Here is a 17,322-nt window from a genome sequence, read left to right as displayed (position 1 = left end):
CCTGGGTACAAACCAGAGTAATATTCGCTCTCCTATTGGACAGCGACCCCTAGGCGCCAACGGCCAAGCCCCCAACGGCAAGTTCAAAGGCAACTCCGGGCATGTCTCAACATGTCCAGAGTCTGCGCAGTAATACGAGACAGAACTGAGGTTGGCACTAGATAATTCACCTTACGTATAAATACGGCGCAGGTATAAACAGCAGTAGTTCAGTTCAGTTCAGTTCAAACCTTGATGCCTTCACCACGAGTCAACGTGCAGTGAAGTTAGCAACCTTGCATCTAAATAGAGTATTGAGAACCGCGTGCGAGTGGAATACTAAAGTGTCAGAGTTTAACGCAGTAACGTCGAGTTCGACTTAATCTAATGTGAAGTAATAGTCTATCATTTATAGTGTATCGTGCGGCTACAGTTCTTCAGTGACCAGCATTACCACCGGTTCGTCGTGTATATAGCTAGTGCACTTAACCAGGCTGGGCGGCCTAAACTCGTGCCCCCACCCGAGGAGTCCTAGGCGAGAACCGTTGGATATGTACACCGGAGAACCTACACCGGCGACCGCAGAACCATTTCTGGTTGGATTATATTGCTTTGGGACCGTGACCGCTGGAGCAGAGAACCGTCGATCCCACTGTCGTTTGGGATTTACCCCCGTGAGGATCATCACTCGGGCCCGCCTCTAGGAAGAGGCTGGCTAGCTGTCGTCCATGCTGGCGAGCATACTTGGATTACAACTGCTGCTTTGTCTGCTGATCAAGGGAGTACATGCACTGGCTCCTGTATCTGGAGCCTCGTTATTCCTCGTTGACCCAGACTTTGTACCCGAACATTCCTCTACCCCTGCCGGCCTTACACCCGGAGGGAACCCCCCAGTGTCTCCAGCTGGTACTAGTGTGCCCTATGTAATTGCTATACCACAGGTGGCGTCAGTTTAGACCCATCATAGTATTCATACTATTCTCATTGACTTACGCTCTTGACTGACTTTACGCATGTTCTTCGCCATACAAGCGCGAGCCTAATTCTCAATCTGTAACCTAACGTTGCTTAATAATAATAAATACCCTCCAAATAGAACGTTATGTGTCAATGCCGTATTCTTGTGTGGGTGTTCACCATATATATTCATGTACTGTATGGCCAGTAGTTAAAGTACATAACTAGTAGTGGTTTAATATATCACAATCTTTAATACAGTCAGGGAATTGTACCCCTCAGTTACAATTACTAATAGAGTAATGTACCTGAATGTAATGAATCTACCCGTTTCTATGAACGTAACGTAACTGTGCACAAGATGATCTTTGACTTTTGGATAGACTTTGCATATATATAGCATTCTTAATAGGACTAGTTGTTAAAGATCCCTAAATATTCAGCACAACAATTGAATGAGGTTGGAGTGGGGTGGAATTTGGCAATGATCACGTGGTGCCACCAGTACGACACATCTTCAGTTGTGCTCCCCGACCTCATTGGGTGTTTCGGCCATTTATCACAATACACCCTCTGCCGAGGTTGGCCCACCACAGGCTGATCAGGCCTGGGTGTGTGTCACACGGTGGCACCACGTGTTCATTTAGCAGCCCATGATGCGTCTCTACGTTTCAGCCACAACCAGTGACTGCTCTGTTCTGCTGCAGTGGCAAGTTCTTTGATTGCCTTCCGTTGGGCCTGTCCTCTGATCACTACTTCCTTCCTATATATATATTATATGTAAAATATATTATAAATATGCACAAGGAATAATTTATTCTGCGTGTCCTGAATATCACATCACAATTCTATTCTACATTCTTGAAGAGATCTCACTTCGCTTCCAAATTAAATATCCTTCGAGTGGGTCTATGCTCAAGCGTGTGTTCAAAAGCCTTCTGAAAGGTGATGAAGCGTGCATAATTGACTTATTTTCTGGAGGTCTTGCTCGAATAACAAGTAACTGAGTAAATAATGGTCAACAAATCAGTCAGACTACTATAATAACAAATATTTGACGACAAGGAGCCCAAAACAATTCCCCAGAATAATCATGGATATTATAGAAAACACACAATGAAAGCAGCTCATTCCAAGAAAAGGTTTTAAAAAATAGGGGAAAACATATCAAACAACTAATTAAGATAAAAAAGCTGGAAAAATAGAAAAGTTACTATGGGAGAACCTATTCAATACAATACAAGTTACTATGGGAGAACCTATTCAATACAATACCAAAGAACTAAAGAGTGGAACAATGGATAACTATCCAAAATAAGCCAATTAACTGGATAGAAAATAAAGGAATACACTATATTAATGATCTAATGAATACAAATAAGATAACATTTAAAGGTTGGCAGCAAGATCTGAATAGGGACCCAATAAATAATTGGGGTGAATGTTGGACTTAACCAGAGACATAACAAATGAACATATACTGTATGACTCATCCAATACAAATTAATTAACAGAATGTATTCTACTCGAGACAAAATAAAAATAATTAACAGTGCTATTTTAGATACATGTATTAAATGCCAAATAAAAAAATATTCCATCATCCACACCTTCTGAAACTGCACAAAAACTAACCTCTTATGAGACTTGGCTCTCAACAACTCTGTTACCCATACTGTAAATATAGAAGATTAACACCATCGCTCTGTCTCTTGCAAGACAGTAACTATGACACAGCCATAAAATACCCAACAAATAATGGATAATTTTACATCATTAATAATGAATAATGAAGAAACGAATACTAAAAAACTGGAAAGATACAAGACCACCTCCTCTAAATCAATGGAAATCAATGGTTTGTTTCTATAATAACCTAATCACTGTTTCCTGTATAGTGTTCTCTTTCCATCTTAGGGTGACTTCCTTTGTTCCAGAAATATTGGGGGATGGGGATCAGGGATGGGAGACGACTGAACCTGATAACCTTTAACCCCTTTAACCCCTTCCCAAAACACACACATTTGTTTCTGTACTTGTTTATATACTGTAAAGCCCAGCTTTTATATTGTAGTAATGATGTTTTGTGTGTGTGTGCGTGTGTGTGTGTGTGTGTGTGTGTGTATATGTATGTGTTTGTATGTATATATAATTTTTTTGTTCTGTTCGGTTATATTCACATGTTTGTATTATTATCAAATAATGGACATATATATATATGAATATGAAATCAACATTGTCACTGCAGAGTCAGCACAGTAACCTCGCTGAGGAGGCAGTCTGAGGCCCATCAGTCACATCATGCTAAAATGCAGCTTGGAATAGAACAAAAACAAGGTTTTGTATTTGGCCTCATCTAGCCTGGTCTGACAGACAACATTAGTCTTTTCATTGTTTTATTTTTGCTTACACCTATGCAGGCCTAGACATTATATACGAAATAAAAACTCTTCCTGCATTTGCCTCAAAGACCCCACTTTGAGAACATTTCACTACTACACCTGCCCAGCAACATTCCTTTCTGGCTACATGTTGGACAGTCAATAGAGAAGAATGGGTGATAAAGATAGGTAGTTGTAGAGAGGTGTGTAGAGAGAGAGATGTAGAGAGAGAGAGAGATGTGGAGAGAGAGATGTGTAGAGAGAGATGTGTAGAGAGAGAGAGATGTGTAGAGAGATGTGTAGAGAGATGTGTAGAGAGAGAGAGATGTGTAGAGAGAGATGTGTAGAGAGAGAGAGATGTGTAGAGAGAGATGTGTAGAGAGAGATGTGTAGAGAGAGATGTGTAGAGAGAGATGTGTAGAGAGAGATGTGTAGAGAGAGATGTGTAGAGAGAGATGTGTAGAGAGAGATGTGTAGAGAGAGAGATGTGTAGAGAGAGAGATGTGTAGAGAGAGAGATGTGTAGAGAGAGAGATGTGTAGAGAGAGAGAGATGTGTAGAGAGAGAGAGAGATATGTAGAGAGAGAGATGTGTAGAGAGAGAGAGATGTGTAGAGAGAGAGAGATGTGTAGAGAGAGAGAGATGTGTAGAGAGAGAGATGTAGAGAGAGGTGTGTAGAGAGAGGTGTAGAGAGATGTGTAGAGAGATGTGTAGAGAGATGTGTAGAGAGATGTGTAGAGAGATGTGTAGAGAGATGTGTAGAGAGAGAGATGTAGAGAGATGTGTGTAGAGAGAGAGATGTAGAGAGATGTGTGTAGAGAGATGTGTAGAGAGATGTGTGTAGAGAGAGAGATGTGTAGAGAGATGTGTAGAGAGATGTGTGTAGAGAGAGAGATGTGTAGAGAGAGGTGTGTAGAGAGAGATGTGTAGAGAGAGGTGTGTAGAGAGAGGTGTAGAGAGATGTGTAGAGAGAGGTGTGTAGAGAGAGGTGTGTAGAGAGAGGTGTAGAGAGAGAGGTGTAGAGAGATGTGTGTAGAGAGAGGTGTGTAGAGAGAGATGTGTAGAGAGGTGTGTAGAGAGAGGTGTAGAGAGAGAGGTGTAGAGAGATGTGTGTAGAGAGAGGTGTGTAGAGAGAGATGTGTAGAGAGAGATGTGTAGAGAGAGATGTGTAGAGAGGTGTGTAGAGAGAGGTGTGTAGAGAGAGGTGTGTAGAGAGAGGTGTGTAGAGAGAGGTGTGTAGAGAGAGAGATGTGTAGAGAGAGGTGTGTAGAGAGAGAGAGATGTAGAGAGATGTAGAGAGAGGTGTAGAGAGAGGTGTAGAGAGAGGTGTAGAGAGAGATGTGTAGAGAGAGAGATATGTGTAGAGACTCTAGAGAGAGATGTATAGAGAGAGAGAGGTGTGTAGAGAGAGAGAGATGTAGAGAGATGTGTAGAGAGAGATGTGTAGAGAGAGAGAGATGTAGAGAGATGTGTAGAGAGAGATGTGTAGAGAGAGAGATGTGTAGAGAGATGTGTAGAGAGAGAGAGATGTGTAGAGAGAGAGATGTGTAGAGAGAGAGATGTGTAGAGAGAGAGATGTAGAGAGATGTGTAGAGAGAGAGATGTAGAGAGATGTAGAGAGATATGTGTAGAGAGAGAGATGTAGAGAGATGTAGAGAGATGTGTAGAGAGAGAGATGTGTAGAGAGAGAGATGTGTAGAGAGATGTGTAGAGAGATGTGTAGAGAGAGAGATGTGTAGAGAGAGAGATGTGTAGAGAGAGAGATGTGTAGAGAGAGAGATGTAGAGAGATGTAGAGAGAGATGTGTAGAGAGAGAGATGTAGAGAGATGTAGAGAGATGTGTAGAGAGAGAGATGTAGAGAGATGTAGAGAGAGAGATGTGTAGAGAGAGAGAGATGTAGAGAGATGTAGAGAGAGATGTGTAGAGAGAGAGATGTAGAGAGATGTAGAGAGAGAGATGTGTAGAGAGAGAGAGATGTAGAGAGAGATGTGTAGAGAGAGAGATGTAGAGAGATGTAGAGAGAGATGTGTAGAGAGAGAGATGTAGAGAGATGTAGAGAGAGATGTGTAGAGAGAGAGATGTAGAGAGATGTAGAGAGAGATGTGTAGAGAGAGATGTGTAGAGAGAGATGTGTAGACAGACAGACAGATACCTTTAACCATTTCAGGAGTACAATCTCACATGTGACAGATTAAAGTGACAGATGTAAGTAAAAGTAAGCAAGTGACGTCACGATACTGTACAAATATAAATAATGACTTCTTACTCTTTCTGTTATGATCCTCAGCAACCACCTCTTTGTTAGGTAATGTTTCCTCACTGCCTGCAAAACAAACAAAAACGTGTTTAGCATAGGGTACACACAGAGCACCGGGGAGAGGTTTCATTTAGCTCTGCCCTCTGGTTCCAAAAATCTATACTTGACTATGGAGACTGGATGGTATTTTGCAGTAAACAACAGTAATTGGTGTTAAACAACATCAATAATTGAGGCAACAGTGGCTCAGGGGGTAGAGACAGTGGCTCAGGGGGTAGAGACAGTGGCTCAGGGGGTAGAGACAGTGGCTCAGGGGGTAGAGACAGTGGCTCAGGGGGTAGAGACAGTGGCTCAGGAGGTAGAGACAGTGGCTCAGGAGGTAGAGACAGTGGCTCAGGGGGTAGAGACAGTGGCTCAGGGGGTAGAGACAGTGGCTCAGGAGGTAGAGACAGTGGCTCAAGGGGTAGAGACAGTGGCTCAGGAGGTAGAGACAGTGGCTCAGGAGGTAGAGACAGTGGCTCAGGAGGTAAAGACAGTGGCTCAGGGGGTAGAGAAAGTGGCTCAGGGGGTAGAGACAGTGGCTCAGGAGGTAGAGACAGTGGCTCAGGGGGTAGAGACAGTGGCTCAGGAGGTAGAGACAGTGGCTCAGGAGGTAGAGACAGTGGCTCAGGAGGTAGAGACAGTGGCTCAGGGGGTAGAGACAGTGGCTCAGGGGGTAGAGCAGTTGCCTGCTAATCTGAAGGTTCCCGGTTCGATTCCAGCTCCTCCCGGCAGCGTGTCGATGAGTGAATGGGTGAATGTGAGGAACAAATTGTAAAGCGCTTTGGATAAAAGCTGCTTATCCCGCTTATTACATGGCTAACTTACTAACAATATACCTAATTCATTTTACATCGACAAGACGAGATCAAATGCAGACGCAGTTCTGTTCTGGCTCCGCTGTCATCGTCACACACACTCCGCTGTCAGTGCAGCAGGCAGGTGTGTCTGATTGGCTGCACTGATGCAGTGTGTCAGTGGGCTTGATTGCGAACAGCTGTGCACAGCGGCCATTATTGTTCGGCAGAGGTCCGTTATCGAGTAATAACGGACCTCTGATGAGCGCTATTGACCAATCACAAGCAAGCATTTCGGCGAATGTGAAAACGCCATGTAATAATGCTTTATATATATATTTATTCTCTCGCAAATATATCTATCCACACCTGTCTGTACTTACCTGCACATAATCCTTTTACATATCTCTAGATACTATATCTATATCTGTACATATCCTACTCTTACTAGTTACACTGCTGGCCAGTAGGACTACTACGGTACTACTACCAAACTGTCTTTATACCTATATCACTGTACATATTATACTACAACTCTGTACATACATCTGATTAGCACACTCAGTAGTACTCATTTGTAAATGTACCCAGTTTAACACATTCAGCGCCATGCCCGACTATAGTCGGGTTATCTCGCCAGCGGTTGAGCGCCAGAATCCCAGAAAATGTCATTGTTTTTGCTTTTATTCGATTTTAATATTCTATACAGTCTCATAGACCTCTGTGTATTATTGGGACTCATTCTGAGACCTCGAGATTGCAATGCCGGCCGAATCCTGCTAAGTAGCAGTATCGCCTACCATTTGAAACCTTATTTCACACTGTGTGTTACATTTTATATGGTCCGGGCGGAGAATGGGACCCGGGCAAGTGAAATGCTTCATTCGAGCCACTTGGAACGCGTCCAGCACACTTGATGCATAGTTTGTCCCATTTCATGTCAGGGACCCGATGGACATCAATACTGGAAATCGCGATCAGACAATTGGAATATTCATTTTGGAATACCCCCCCCCCCCCCCCCTCCGCCCCCAAGTGACACTGGCACTGCACTGCACTGGTCTTTACTGGAACTCTGCACTTTACACTTTATATATATATATTAGGGATGCTCGATATTGGCTTTTTTACCGATACCGATATACCGATATTGTCCAACTCTTAATTTCCGATACCGATATCAACCGATATCGATATATGCAGGGTTTCCCCCCCCAAAAAATGGAATAATTTCAGGTAATTAACATTACATATCTCTTGTTGTGGAATTAACACAACATTATGCATACTTTTGACAATAAATTTAATCTGAATTTGTTCTTACTTGCTTGCCTGGGTAAATAAAGGTTATAGAAATGTAAAAAAAAAAAAAGAATAAAAAATTTGAAAACCGATACCGATATTTTCCGATATCACATTTTAATGCCGATAATATCGGACATCCCTAATATATATATATATATATATATTAGTGCTGTCAAACGATTAAAATATTTAACTCGATTAATCGCATGATTGTCCATAGTTAACTCACGATTAATCGCAAATTAATCGCATTTTAAATGTTTTTACCTTAAAGGTCCCATGCATTATAAATGTCATTTTTCAGTCTCTAGCATTGTATTATAGTAATAGGAGTTCGTATCAATGTGTTTTTGGGCCTAAATACTATATTGGCGAATTCCTCAGTTACAGCCCATCCCCTCTTTGCCTCTAGTAAATCAGGTCATTTTGATTTGACGTCCCGGAGCACGTCACTGGGCGCTGTTGATAGCGCACAGTGATGCGATTGGCTCTGTGGTTTTAGCTAATGCCCGCCCCCATTCTTGCTACCTACAGCCGACACCTACTACCTAGAAACAGGAATGCCGTCACTCGCCTATATTCCACGATGAGCACACCCCGCAGAACATGTTCCGTTCCTGGCTGTAAAGCTACTAAGACGTCTTTGCACAGTTTTCCCGTTGATGCCGAACTTCGCCAACAATGGAACAAGTTCGTTTTTGGCGACCCTCCAAGTTCCGTCGCAACGTCTAATACTCGGGTTTGTACTGCACATTTTTCCACCGAGGACGTTACCAATCAAGGTATTTTTGATGCTGGCGTGGTATCCATGTTGGTGCTAAACAAAGGAGCTGTACCTTCAATACGCGACCCGACACAAATAGTAAGTAGATATGTCATAATTAGCCATCTAACTTACTGACTGTTGCTAGCTACGTTCACTGTTTGTATGTGTGAGGGAACATTGGGGGTTGGGTGAGATATGTTATCATAAATACAATCTAACGTTATAGTATATAACTGCTGCTCTTTATAAAGTAACGTTATAGAAAACTATTGAAGCAAGCTAGTCATAACTTCTAAATAAAAGAACACAACTAGTGAGAGGTAAACAAGGTAACGTTATATTTTGTGGCTTGGATTATATTGTAATTGTTTTACTATTTGGTCATTCTTAGGCCACAAGTTCCAGCGCCAATGTACGCCTTTCTCCTGCTTCAAGGGACTTCAGTTGCCAGACAGACAACCCAAAGATACGTTCTGTTGGTACACAGCTTTCTATGAAAACACTACGTTCACATGTCAAGAGTCAAGGTAGGTTTGTAACTCTATGTGATGTAATGTAATAATGTGACCCAGAATTGTTTAGATTGGCCCTTTCACCCACCGCTTTCACCCAAAGCTGTAAAGGAATGTGGATCACCCACTTTCAAAACATCTCTCAAGGGACACCTACGGGAGACTGCAATTCAACACTGGCCCCTGTAAATATCCAACCCCCTCCAATGTACAGTCATTTACCTAGTATGGTTTTGTCAATAGTCCAATGTACAATTTTGTTTGTTTGTATAGTGTCTCCCCCCCCCCCCCTCAATGTACAGTTTTACTTGTTTATACAGTGTGCCCCCCCCCCCCCACCTCCAATGTAAATTACCCAGTATGGTTGTCAATATACAGTATATATACAGTATATACAGTCAAATGTATATACTCCCTTTTCTTGACTCCTTCAGTATCACAAACAGTACTGTATTTGCAAATCAAATCTGGTATGTCATAAATGTATAGATGTAGCAGTACTGACTATCTGTATGTCATGTATGTCATATATGTCCTGATGAATTGAAAATGGGGGACCCTGATGTAAACAAGACGAAAGATTATTCATCTGTGTGTGTGCGTGTGAGTGTGTGAGTGTGTGAGTGTGTGAGTGAGTGTGTGAGTGAGTGAGTGAGTGAGTGAGTGAGTCAGTGAGTGAGTGGGTGGGTGAGTGAGTGAGTGAGTGAGTGAGTGAGTGAGTGAGTGAGTGAGTGAGCAAAGTTATCAATAAATCCCTTGTTTGACTAAACTATGTTTTGTAAATAGGTGTTCAGGCGAAAGTCGTGTCTGTATCTGTTGGGGTTGGGACCCAAAATACTGGATACTGGTCTAATCAACAGGGACCATCCACGTCAACACCTGTGAAGGGGTTTAGACCCAGTAAAAGACCACGACTGGAGTCTGATGACGATGAAGTGACCTACAGCTCGATCGATGTTCCAGAGCCGCAGGATTCCACTTTCAACATTGACTCTTTGATGAGCGAGCCCTCAATTCTAGCGTAAGTTAGTTGTTACAAACATCTCCATGGCCCGTAAAAATAGAAAAGCTGTATAGTTGTGCCGTGTTATTTATTTGTGTTTTTCTCGAGCAGGGAACCGTCAAAACCAATCTATGAGGTCCAGAAATACATCGTTTACGAAGACAGTCTACTGGAATTATTTCAACAGTGTCCGGTGTGCGATGCTCGATGTCATATCAACAAAACTACGCGAGGGACCTTCTTGGCTGTCTCCCAAGTTTGCCCCGGTTGTAAATACAGCCGTAAGTGGGCAAGTCAGCCTCTCATCGGGAGCACACCAGCTGGAAATATTCAGCTTTCTGCAGCAGTTTTTTTCACTGGCTCATCTTTCACCCAAATGGAGAAGGTATTTGATTTGATTGATTTGATTGACAAGTCAGATATACATTATGTTTTTGTTTGTGATTCACACGTGCATATTAACAAAGCGTTATTCATTTATTCTTTTAGGTCCTAAATGCGTTACACGTCTCCACAATAAAGTACAGAGCGTTTCGGGAACACGCCAAGAAGTTCTTGGAACCCGCTGTTCTCAGCATGTGGTCTAAGGACCAAGAGGTTACCCTCGCCAGATTAAGCCAGAAAGAGACGGTGATAATCGGCGGTGACATGAGAGCCGATTCTCCAGGTTAGAAAAAGCTCCCCAATGTCAGATTTCTACTTTATGAATACATTTTTAATATTGCACTACATTGATTGAAATTGTTATTATTATTTTCAACAGGCCACAGTGCTAAGTACGGAAGTTACTCTGTGATGGAACTCGCCACCAATCATGTCATAGACGTCCAACTAATTCAGGTAATTAACAAGTCTGAAGAGACACCGCACCCTTCATTGTGCTCAAACGAACACAAAGCTCTCGGTCTTGAATCGCTGTAGGTGTGAAGTGGTCTGGCTGGCTGTGTGTGTGAGCGGGGGTTAGGAAATGGAAATTGTGGGATGGTGGAATTTTGAAAAGGCTATTTCATTGCTCTTCCCTTCCTTGTACCTCAACAGAGCAATGAGGTGGGAGGCAGCTACCATATGGAATTAGAGGGCTTGAGGAGAAGCCTCGCTCTTCTGAACGACCGATCGGTGACCTTGGACTGTATTGTCACAGATCGTCACCCGCAGATTCAAAAGTACCTGAGAGATCTGGGCATCAAACACTTCTACGATGTGTGGCACGTGGCCAAAGGTATGTCGAAAGGCATCCCACATTCAATCCCACCCCTCCTACCAACCCCCCCCCCCCCCCACCCACCCAACCACCTCCAATGTACAGTCCCCCCCCACCCCCACCTACCCAATCCTAATGTATATACTCTTTTCTTTCTGGACTCTTTTTGTATCACAAACAGTACTGTAATTGCAAATCTGGTATGTCAAAAAATGTATAGATGTAGCAGTACTGTCTATCTGTATGTCATGTATGTCATACGACTGTTATGTAATGTTATGTTATGTAATTCAAGGTCTGTCTAAGAAGCTAGACAAGGTTGCACAAGCGAAAGACTGCAAGGTGATAAAAAAATGGCGCCCACACATATCAAACCACCTCTACTGGACTGCTGCCACATCGAAGACAGCCGCTGAGAGGGTGGCTAGGTGGAAGTCATGTCTCAATCACATGATGAATGTACATGAACACGACGAAGAACCACTCTATCCGCGTTGTCTTCATGCTGACCGTGTATCGAGAGATAGTAGCAAGTGGGTTAAACCTGGTATGTCTGTCTGTCTTTCATCATGAATATATACTCAACATATTTATTTATGTCCTCATTCTAGATTGGTGTGATTTACAAATGTATACTTGCTTGAATAATTCTAATCTACTGTAATATACTCTAATGAAATATCTGAATGCAATTTCTTTTTTACTTTAGACTCAAAACCGGCCCACCAGCTCGAGAAGGTTTTGCTAAACACAAGGATCATCAAAGATGTCGCCAAACTAAGTCCACACCATCAAACGTCTTCATTGGAGTCCTATCACAGTGTGATTTTACGTTTTGCCCCAAAAAACGTTGTTTTTTCATACATAGGAATGCTTTGCAGGTATTTTATATTGTGTACAAATGACTAATTATGGACTCCTGATTTGTCAAATAACTCATTATGTTGCATTAGATAACCTCAGATCAACTACAAATATATTGCTTGTGCTTATTGAAATTTTCCTTTCAGACTATACCTAGCTGCAATGCATTTCAATGAAAACTCAAATCGCCAGCAAGCCACAAACGCTTCGGGAGCTCCGGCTTACAAGATGAGTTTTCCAAAGGCCAAAAAGGGTGGACACACAATTAAACCAAGGAAAATCCGAGCGACAGTCAGTAAGTCAAAATATCAACATTTATTATTGCACACACATGACCTATATAAATAGAAAAATATTTCCACTTACAGTGGAAATGCATTAATAACAATAAATTGAATAAATAATAACCTTTTTAACATGACAAAACAAATAACAATTTCTCATTTACAGACTATGTCAACCAGCTCATGGAGCTCCTGTTTGACTCCGTCCTTCGTGACCCCCAACCATATATCCAGGTGGTAGAGGCGATTCCCATCCCAGAACATCTGTGCGCACAGTTCGACAGGCCTTCCATGGAAGAAGCGGTTTCCGCCTATGTGTCACGCTTCAATCTTGTACCGGTCTGAAGCCAGTATAGACACCATCAGCATCCGGAAATTCGGTGCGGATTCGAACCACTACACAGGAAGGGATTACTACCCTCACTCTGCGGCCTAAGTATCCCCAACACCACGCGACAAAGCACCTGTACGCGATATATCTGAAACGGCTAAAGAAAAAGAAGTATTATATTTATGCACAAATAAAATTAAAAAAAAGCTGGGAAATAACCATTTGTCATGTCATGTCATTGGACAGTAGCAAGCATTGATTATATGTGATGTGCAATAAGGATTAGATCGTGTTTGCAAGAAAGATTAGTATAGTCTGAGAGATGCAAGATGGAGAAACACCTGTAAAAAAATATATAAATCTGTAATAAATATTATTTACTTATTGATTCCGCTTTCTGGTATCCGGCCAAAATCTGCCTTGTAGATATTAGTTGCCATTTGGATGGTATAGGGGTTGAAGCACACTGGATCCAATCCCGGATGATCAACCATGCACAGTAGTCCAGTTGGTTCCTGGTTAATTCGACGTCTGACCTATATATATAGAAAATTAAATCGTTAGCCATATGCATGGTTTTCAGTGCTACCAAGATGCAAGGTTGTGTTACTACTTTACCTGTGGAACTTCCATGCAGCATACATTCTCAGCCTCTGTTGGCATCCGTTCACAATTTCCGCACGTGCACCTAGTAGATTGATTTGAGGGTGAATGAAATTATCAATCAATGATCAAAATTGCTACAATACAGTACTGCTCAATACCAACAACTGCTATGATGGAGACCAGAGAAAGACTTTCGTCTTGTTTACATCAGGGTCCCCCAATTTCAATTCACCGTAACATATATATAGATAGACAGTACTGCTACATCTCTATATTTATGACATACCATATTTGTATTGCTACAATACAGTACTGCTCAATACCAACAACTGCTATGATGGAGACCAGAGAAAGACTTTCGTCTTGTTTACATCAGGGTCCCCCAATTTCAATTCATCGTAACATATATATAGACAGTACTGCTACATCTCTATATTTATGACATACCATATTTGTATTGCTACAATACAGTACTGCTCAATACCAACAACTGCTATGATGGAGACCAGAGAAAGACTTTCGTCTTGTTTACATCAGGGTCCCCCAATTTCAATTCATCGTAACATATATATAGATAGACAGTACTGCTACATCTCTATATTTATGACATACCATATTTGTATTGCTACAATACAGTACTGCTCAATACCAACAACTGCTATGATGGAGACCAGAGAAAGACTTTCGTCTTGTTTACATCAGGGTCCCCCAATTTCAATTCATCGTCAAGTACCGTTATTTCGGCAACCGTTAGACTAACGGTGGAATCAACTAACCAATCGTAAACTATTTGTAAGCCTCGATCGCTGTTGTTTGGGGGGGGTGTCAGTACAATCTAACGTTAGTGTGTGTTTTCGACGGGCCGCGACAGAAGTACACAACCATTAGATAACAGTAACTAACAGTGCAATCAATCAACTTACCAATCGGAAACGATGTAATGTAAGCCTCGCTGTAGCAAATCGACTTCTTCTTCTTCTTCTGAATCATACTGTGGGTCGCTCTCTGGATCCCAAACATAATGTACAGCCATGTTGTATTAGTTAGTAAAATCGGTATATGTTTTTGCGTGTCGAAATAAAAACCTGAAACCTGAGACCTTCACCTGGATGGAATGACGGGGAGATGGGCGGAGCTATTTGGTGGGTGGCTGTCACTCAAAGCATTCTGCTAGTATGGGTGGAGCCAAGCCAATAATAGCCTGCTTTCATGAGGCTGAAAAATGCTGGTTTTGAGTACAAGATTAGAAATATAAAACAATGATTATTTTTGGAATAAAAATTACAGATGTGTTACATAGACTCACAGGAATTGTGTAAAGTTGCCCAAATAGTGCTAGGAATAGCACTGCATAGCACCTTTAAACAGATCTTTTTCAAGTTCCAAGTTTTAATACTCTTATCAACATGCGAGTCAACAAATGCTTGCTTTATGCAGCCATTTAACACAAAAGGATGACCCTCATGCATTGTAAATTTGCATCAAATTCAAAACAGAGTGATGCACAAAATAACTTAAAAGAAAATAATAATTTAAAACAATGAATAAAGTGTGCATGAAATAATAGGGGAAAGAAAACGTTAGGAACTTGTTACATTCACACACACAAGGGCTGATTAATCACACCCCCCCCCTCTCTCCCTCACACACACACTCTCCCAGCTCTCTTTCTCTCTTGCCCCTTCCTCATCTCTCTCACCCCCCTCTCTCTCTATATCTCTCACACACACACACACACACACACACACACACACACACACACACACTTCAGAAACAAACATAGTATCAATGAGAGCATCAATAATACACCTGAGTGAAGTCTAGTAAAAAAAAAAAAAAAAAAAAAAGTTTTTTTTTTTTTTTTTAGTTAATCTTGATTTAAAAAAATTAGTGACATTAATAGAATCGGGAGTTAACGCGATATTAACGCGTTAACTTTGACAGCCTTAATATATATATATATATATATATATATATCACAAAACGACCTGCCCCCCCTTTGATGCCTTCATGATGAAACATAATACCTATTATATACCTTTGATTTGGAAATAGTATCGTGTCCAGCGAGCAACGCAAACGACTTTCGCAAAATGCACATAGCGCTCCATAACTCAGCTTCCAGGAAACTATACAATATTCACCACGGGATATCACGTGAACGTATACATGAAAAAATTAACAATTCTTTACATGTTGGACGAGAGATAGTGACTGTCAAATGAGCCATAGTATTGTCTCCATAGCTATAATATAGAATATAGATATAGCTCTGCAAACATCGTGAAACACCGTGAAAATGCCATTTTTGTTTAAGCGTGGCCACAGGCAGCGCAGATGGGGCAATAGCGTGGCGCTGACAGTGTTAATCACCTGTACATTGTATATTGCTGTTGCACTTTACTGTTACGTTTGCACTCTGGTTGGATGCCAACTTCTTTTCGTCGTACTGTACTTGTGCTGTATGATAACAATATATTTAAATGTAATGTAATCTAATTCTCTCTCTAAAGCACATTTGCTCAATGTTGATTAGAAGGTGTTTTGAACCAGGGGGCGGGGCTAGGGGAATATCACTGATATTTCCTTTAACCATTTGATCTATATCCTGGAACTTAAAGGGGCACTTCACCAAAAAAAACAATGCCGATTTATTTAGCACATAATCTCACACAGTGTCCCTTTAACTCTCGGTCGAAGAGATGATGAAGACAAAGTTGCTTTGTGATGAAGATCACCCTGTACATACAGAAATATAACATAATGCCGTAGGGCTACATTATATACCTACCCTCCATAGCTCTGCGCTGACAGGCTGCACCGGAGGATCGCCTCTGTAGATCTCCTCTATGGCCATCTTCCAGAACTGCATCCGCATCAAGCCAATGGTCTTCTGGGAAACGGAGTCCTTCACCTTGGGGAGAAAGAAACACAAGACAAAGAGTTTGACAAGCCACTTTGGAAAGGACTACTACCCCTTATGAGATAGTTAAAAAAGAACACGCCAACATTATGGGGAAAAACTGCACTACAGTCTTCTCCAGAGTCAGACAGATAGATACCAATTTCCTCTCTGTGCGTTCAGTAGAAAGCTATCCGGCTGCAAGCTAGCCTAGCTTAGCACAAATGAATAGAATCAGATACAGACCACTAGCCTAGCTTAAAACTCTGGAAGAGGTGTTTTTGGCCAACAGCTAGGTTTTAAAATTTCTATTTATCTGCTTAGTGCTTATGATATAGTAAAGGTTTATGTTTCTATTTGCATATGACATGGTAAATACAACCTGTGAAAATAACCCTTATATTTCCATTTTATGGAAGAGTTTCCACGTTTAATTACACGTAATAAGCATGTCATTTAATGGTTGAGTCAACACAGTCCTCACTCTTGATGGGCCGATGATGTCGATGAAAAAATATGAATCCCTGTTGCTATTTCCTCATCTACATCATTTCACTGAGCTGTAATTAACACAACACCAGGATTCAGTGTCCTCTGATCATCACTGGAGGACATATGCAAAAAAACTTAATTATTTTGTGCAAAACTGTTTCAAGTTTTGGAATATGTGTGAAATGATGTGTAAAATAAATCACCCTTGTTTTTGGGTGAAGTGCCCCTAAACAACGTTGTTGTGAAGGATCAGATTAAACCGAATATATATATTTATTTATATATATATATTTAATTGTATTTGTATATCGTTTGATATCCCCTGTATATTCCTTGTACAATATGCACTGAATATCCCTTTAGTCTACTAAACAACCCATAATAGTTTCATTCTACCATTGGACGAGAACCTGGCGCCAGGTTGCCATACCCCTAGGTCCAAGTTCAATCGTGCCGCCCAACATGTCGTGGCAAGCCCCGGTTCCGCGCAGGAATATGTCGGGCGAAATACGAATGGTACTATTTGTTCATAGCGCATATATATATGGCGCAAGTAAAGTAGAACTTTCTTTTAGTCCAGTTCTTTACCCTCCAACAGAGTGACAGACGCAAAGCCTCCCCATGACGCACGTGTGGTGTAGTAAGG

The 17,322-nt window shown here is 41.5% G+C and overlaps 1 protein-coding gene across 3 annotated transcripts in view; it reads right to left on the bottom strand.

The window, feature by feature from the left end:
• Positions 1-17,322, bottom strand: part of ndufaf6 (NADH:ubiquinone oxidoreductase complex assembly factor 6) — a 64,248-nt gene that overhangs the window by 43,513 nt on the left and 3,413 nt on the right. For all 3 annotated transcript variants that reach the window (XR_014620767.1, XM_084335907.1, XM_084335906.1), the window contains exons 3-4: positions 16,074-16,196; positions 5,584-5,640 (exon numbers count right to left, since the gene is read on the bottom strand). Coding sequence is in view for 2 of the 3 variants with exons in the window: in XM_084335907.1 (XP_084192033.1) it covers positions 5,584-5,640; positions 16,074-16,196 (180 nt within the window). In the remaining variant the exon portion in view is untranslated. The remainder of the gene's footprint in view (positions 1-5,583; positions 5,641-16,073; positions 16,197-17,322) is intronic.

Source organism: Notolepis coatsorum (assembly GCF_963971535.1).
Source record: "Notolepis coatsorum genome assembly, chromosome: 19".
NCBI lineage: Eukaryota > Metazoa > Chordata > Actinopteri > Aulopiformes > Paralepididae > Notolepis > Notolepis coatsorum.
The sequence above is the reverse complement of the archived record's forward strand: the minus strand, read 5'-3'. Positions and strand labels throughout refer to the sequence as shown.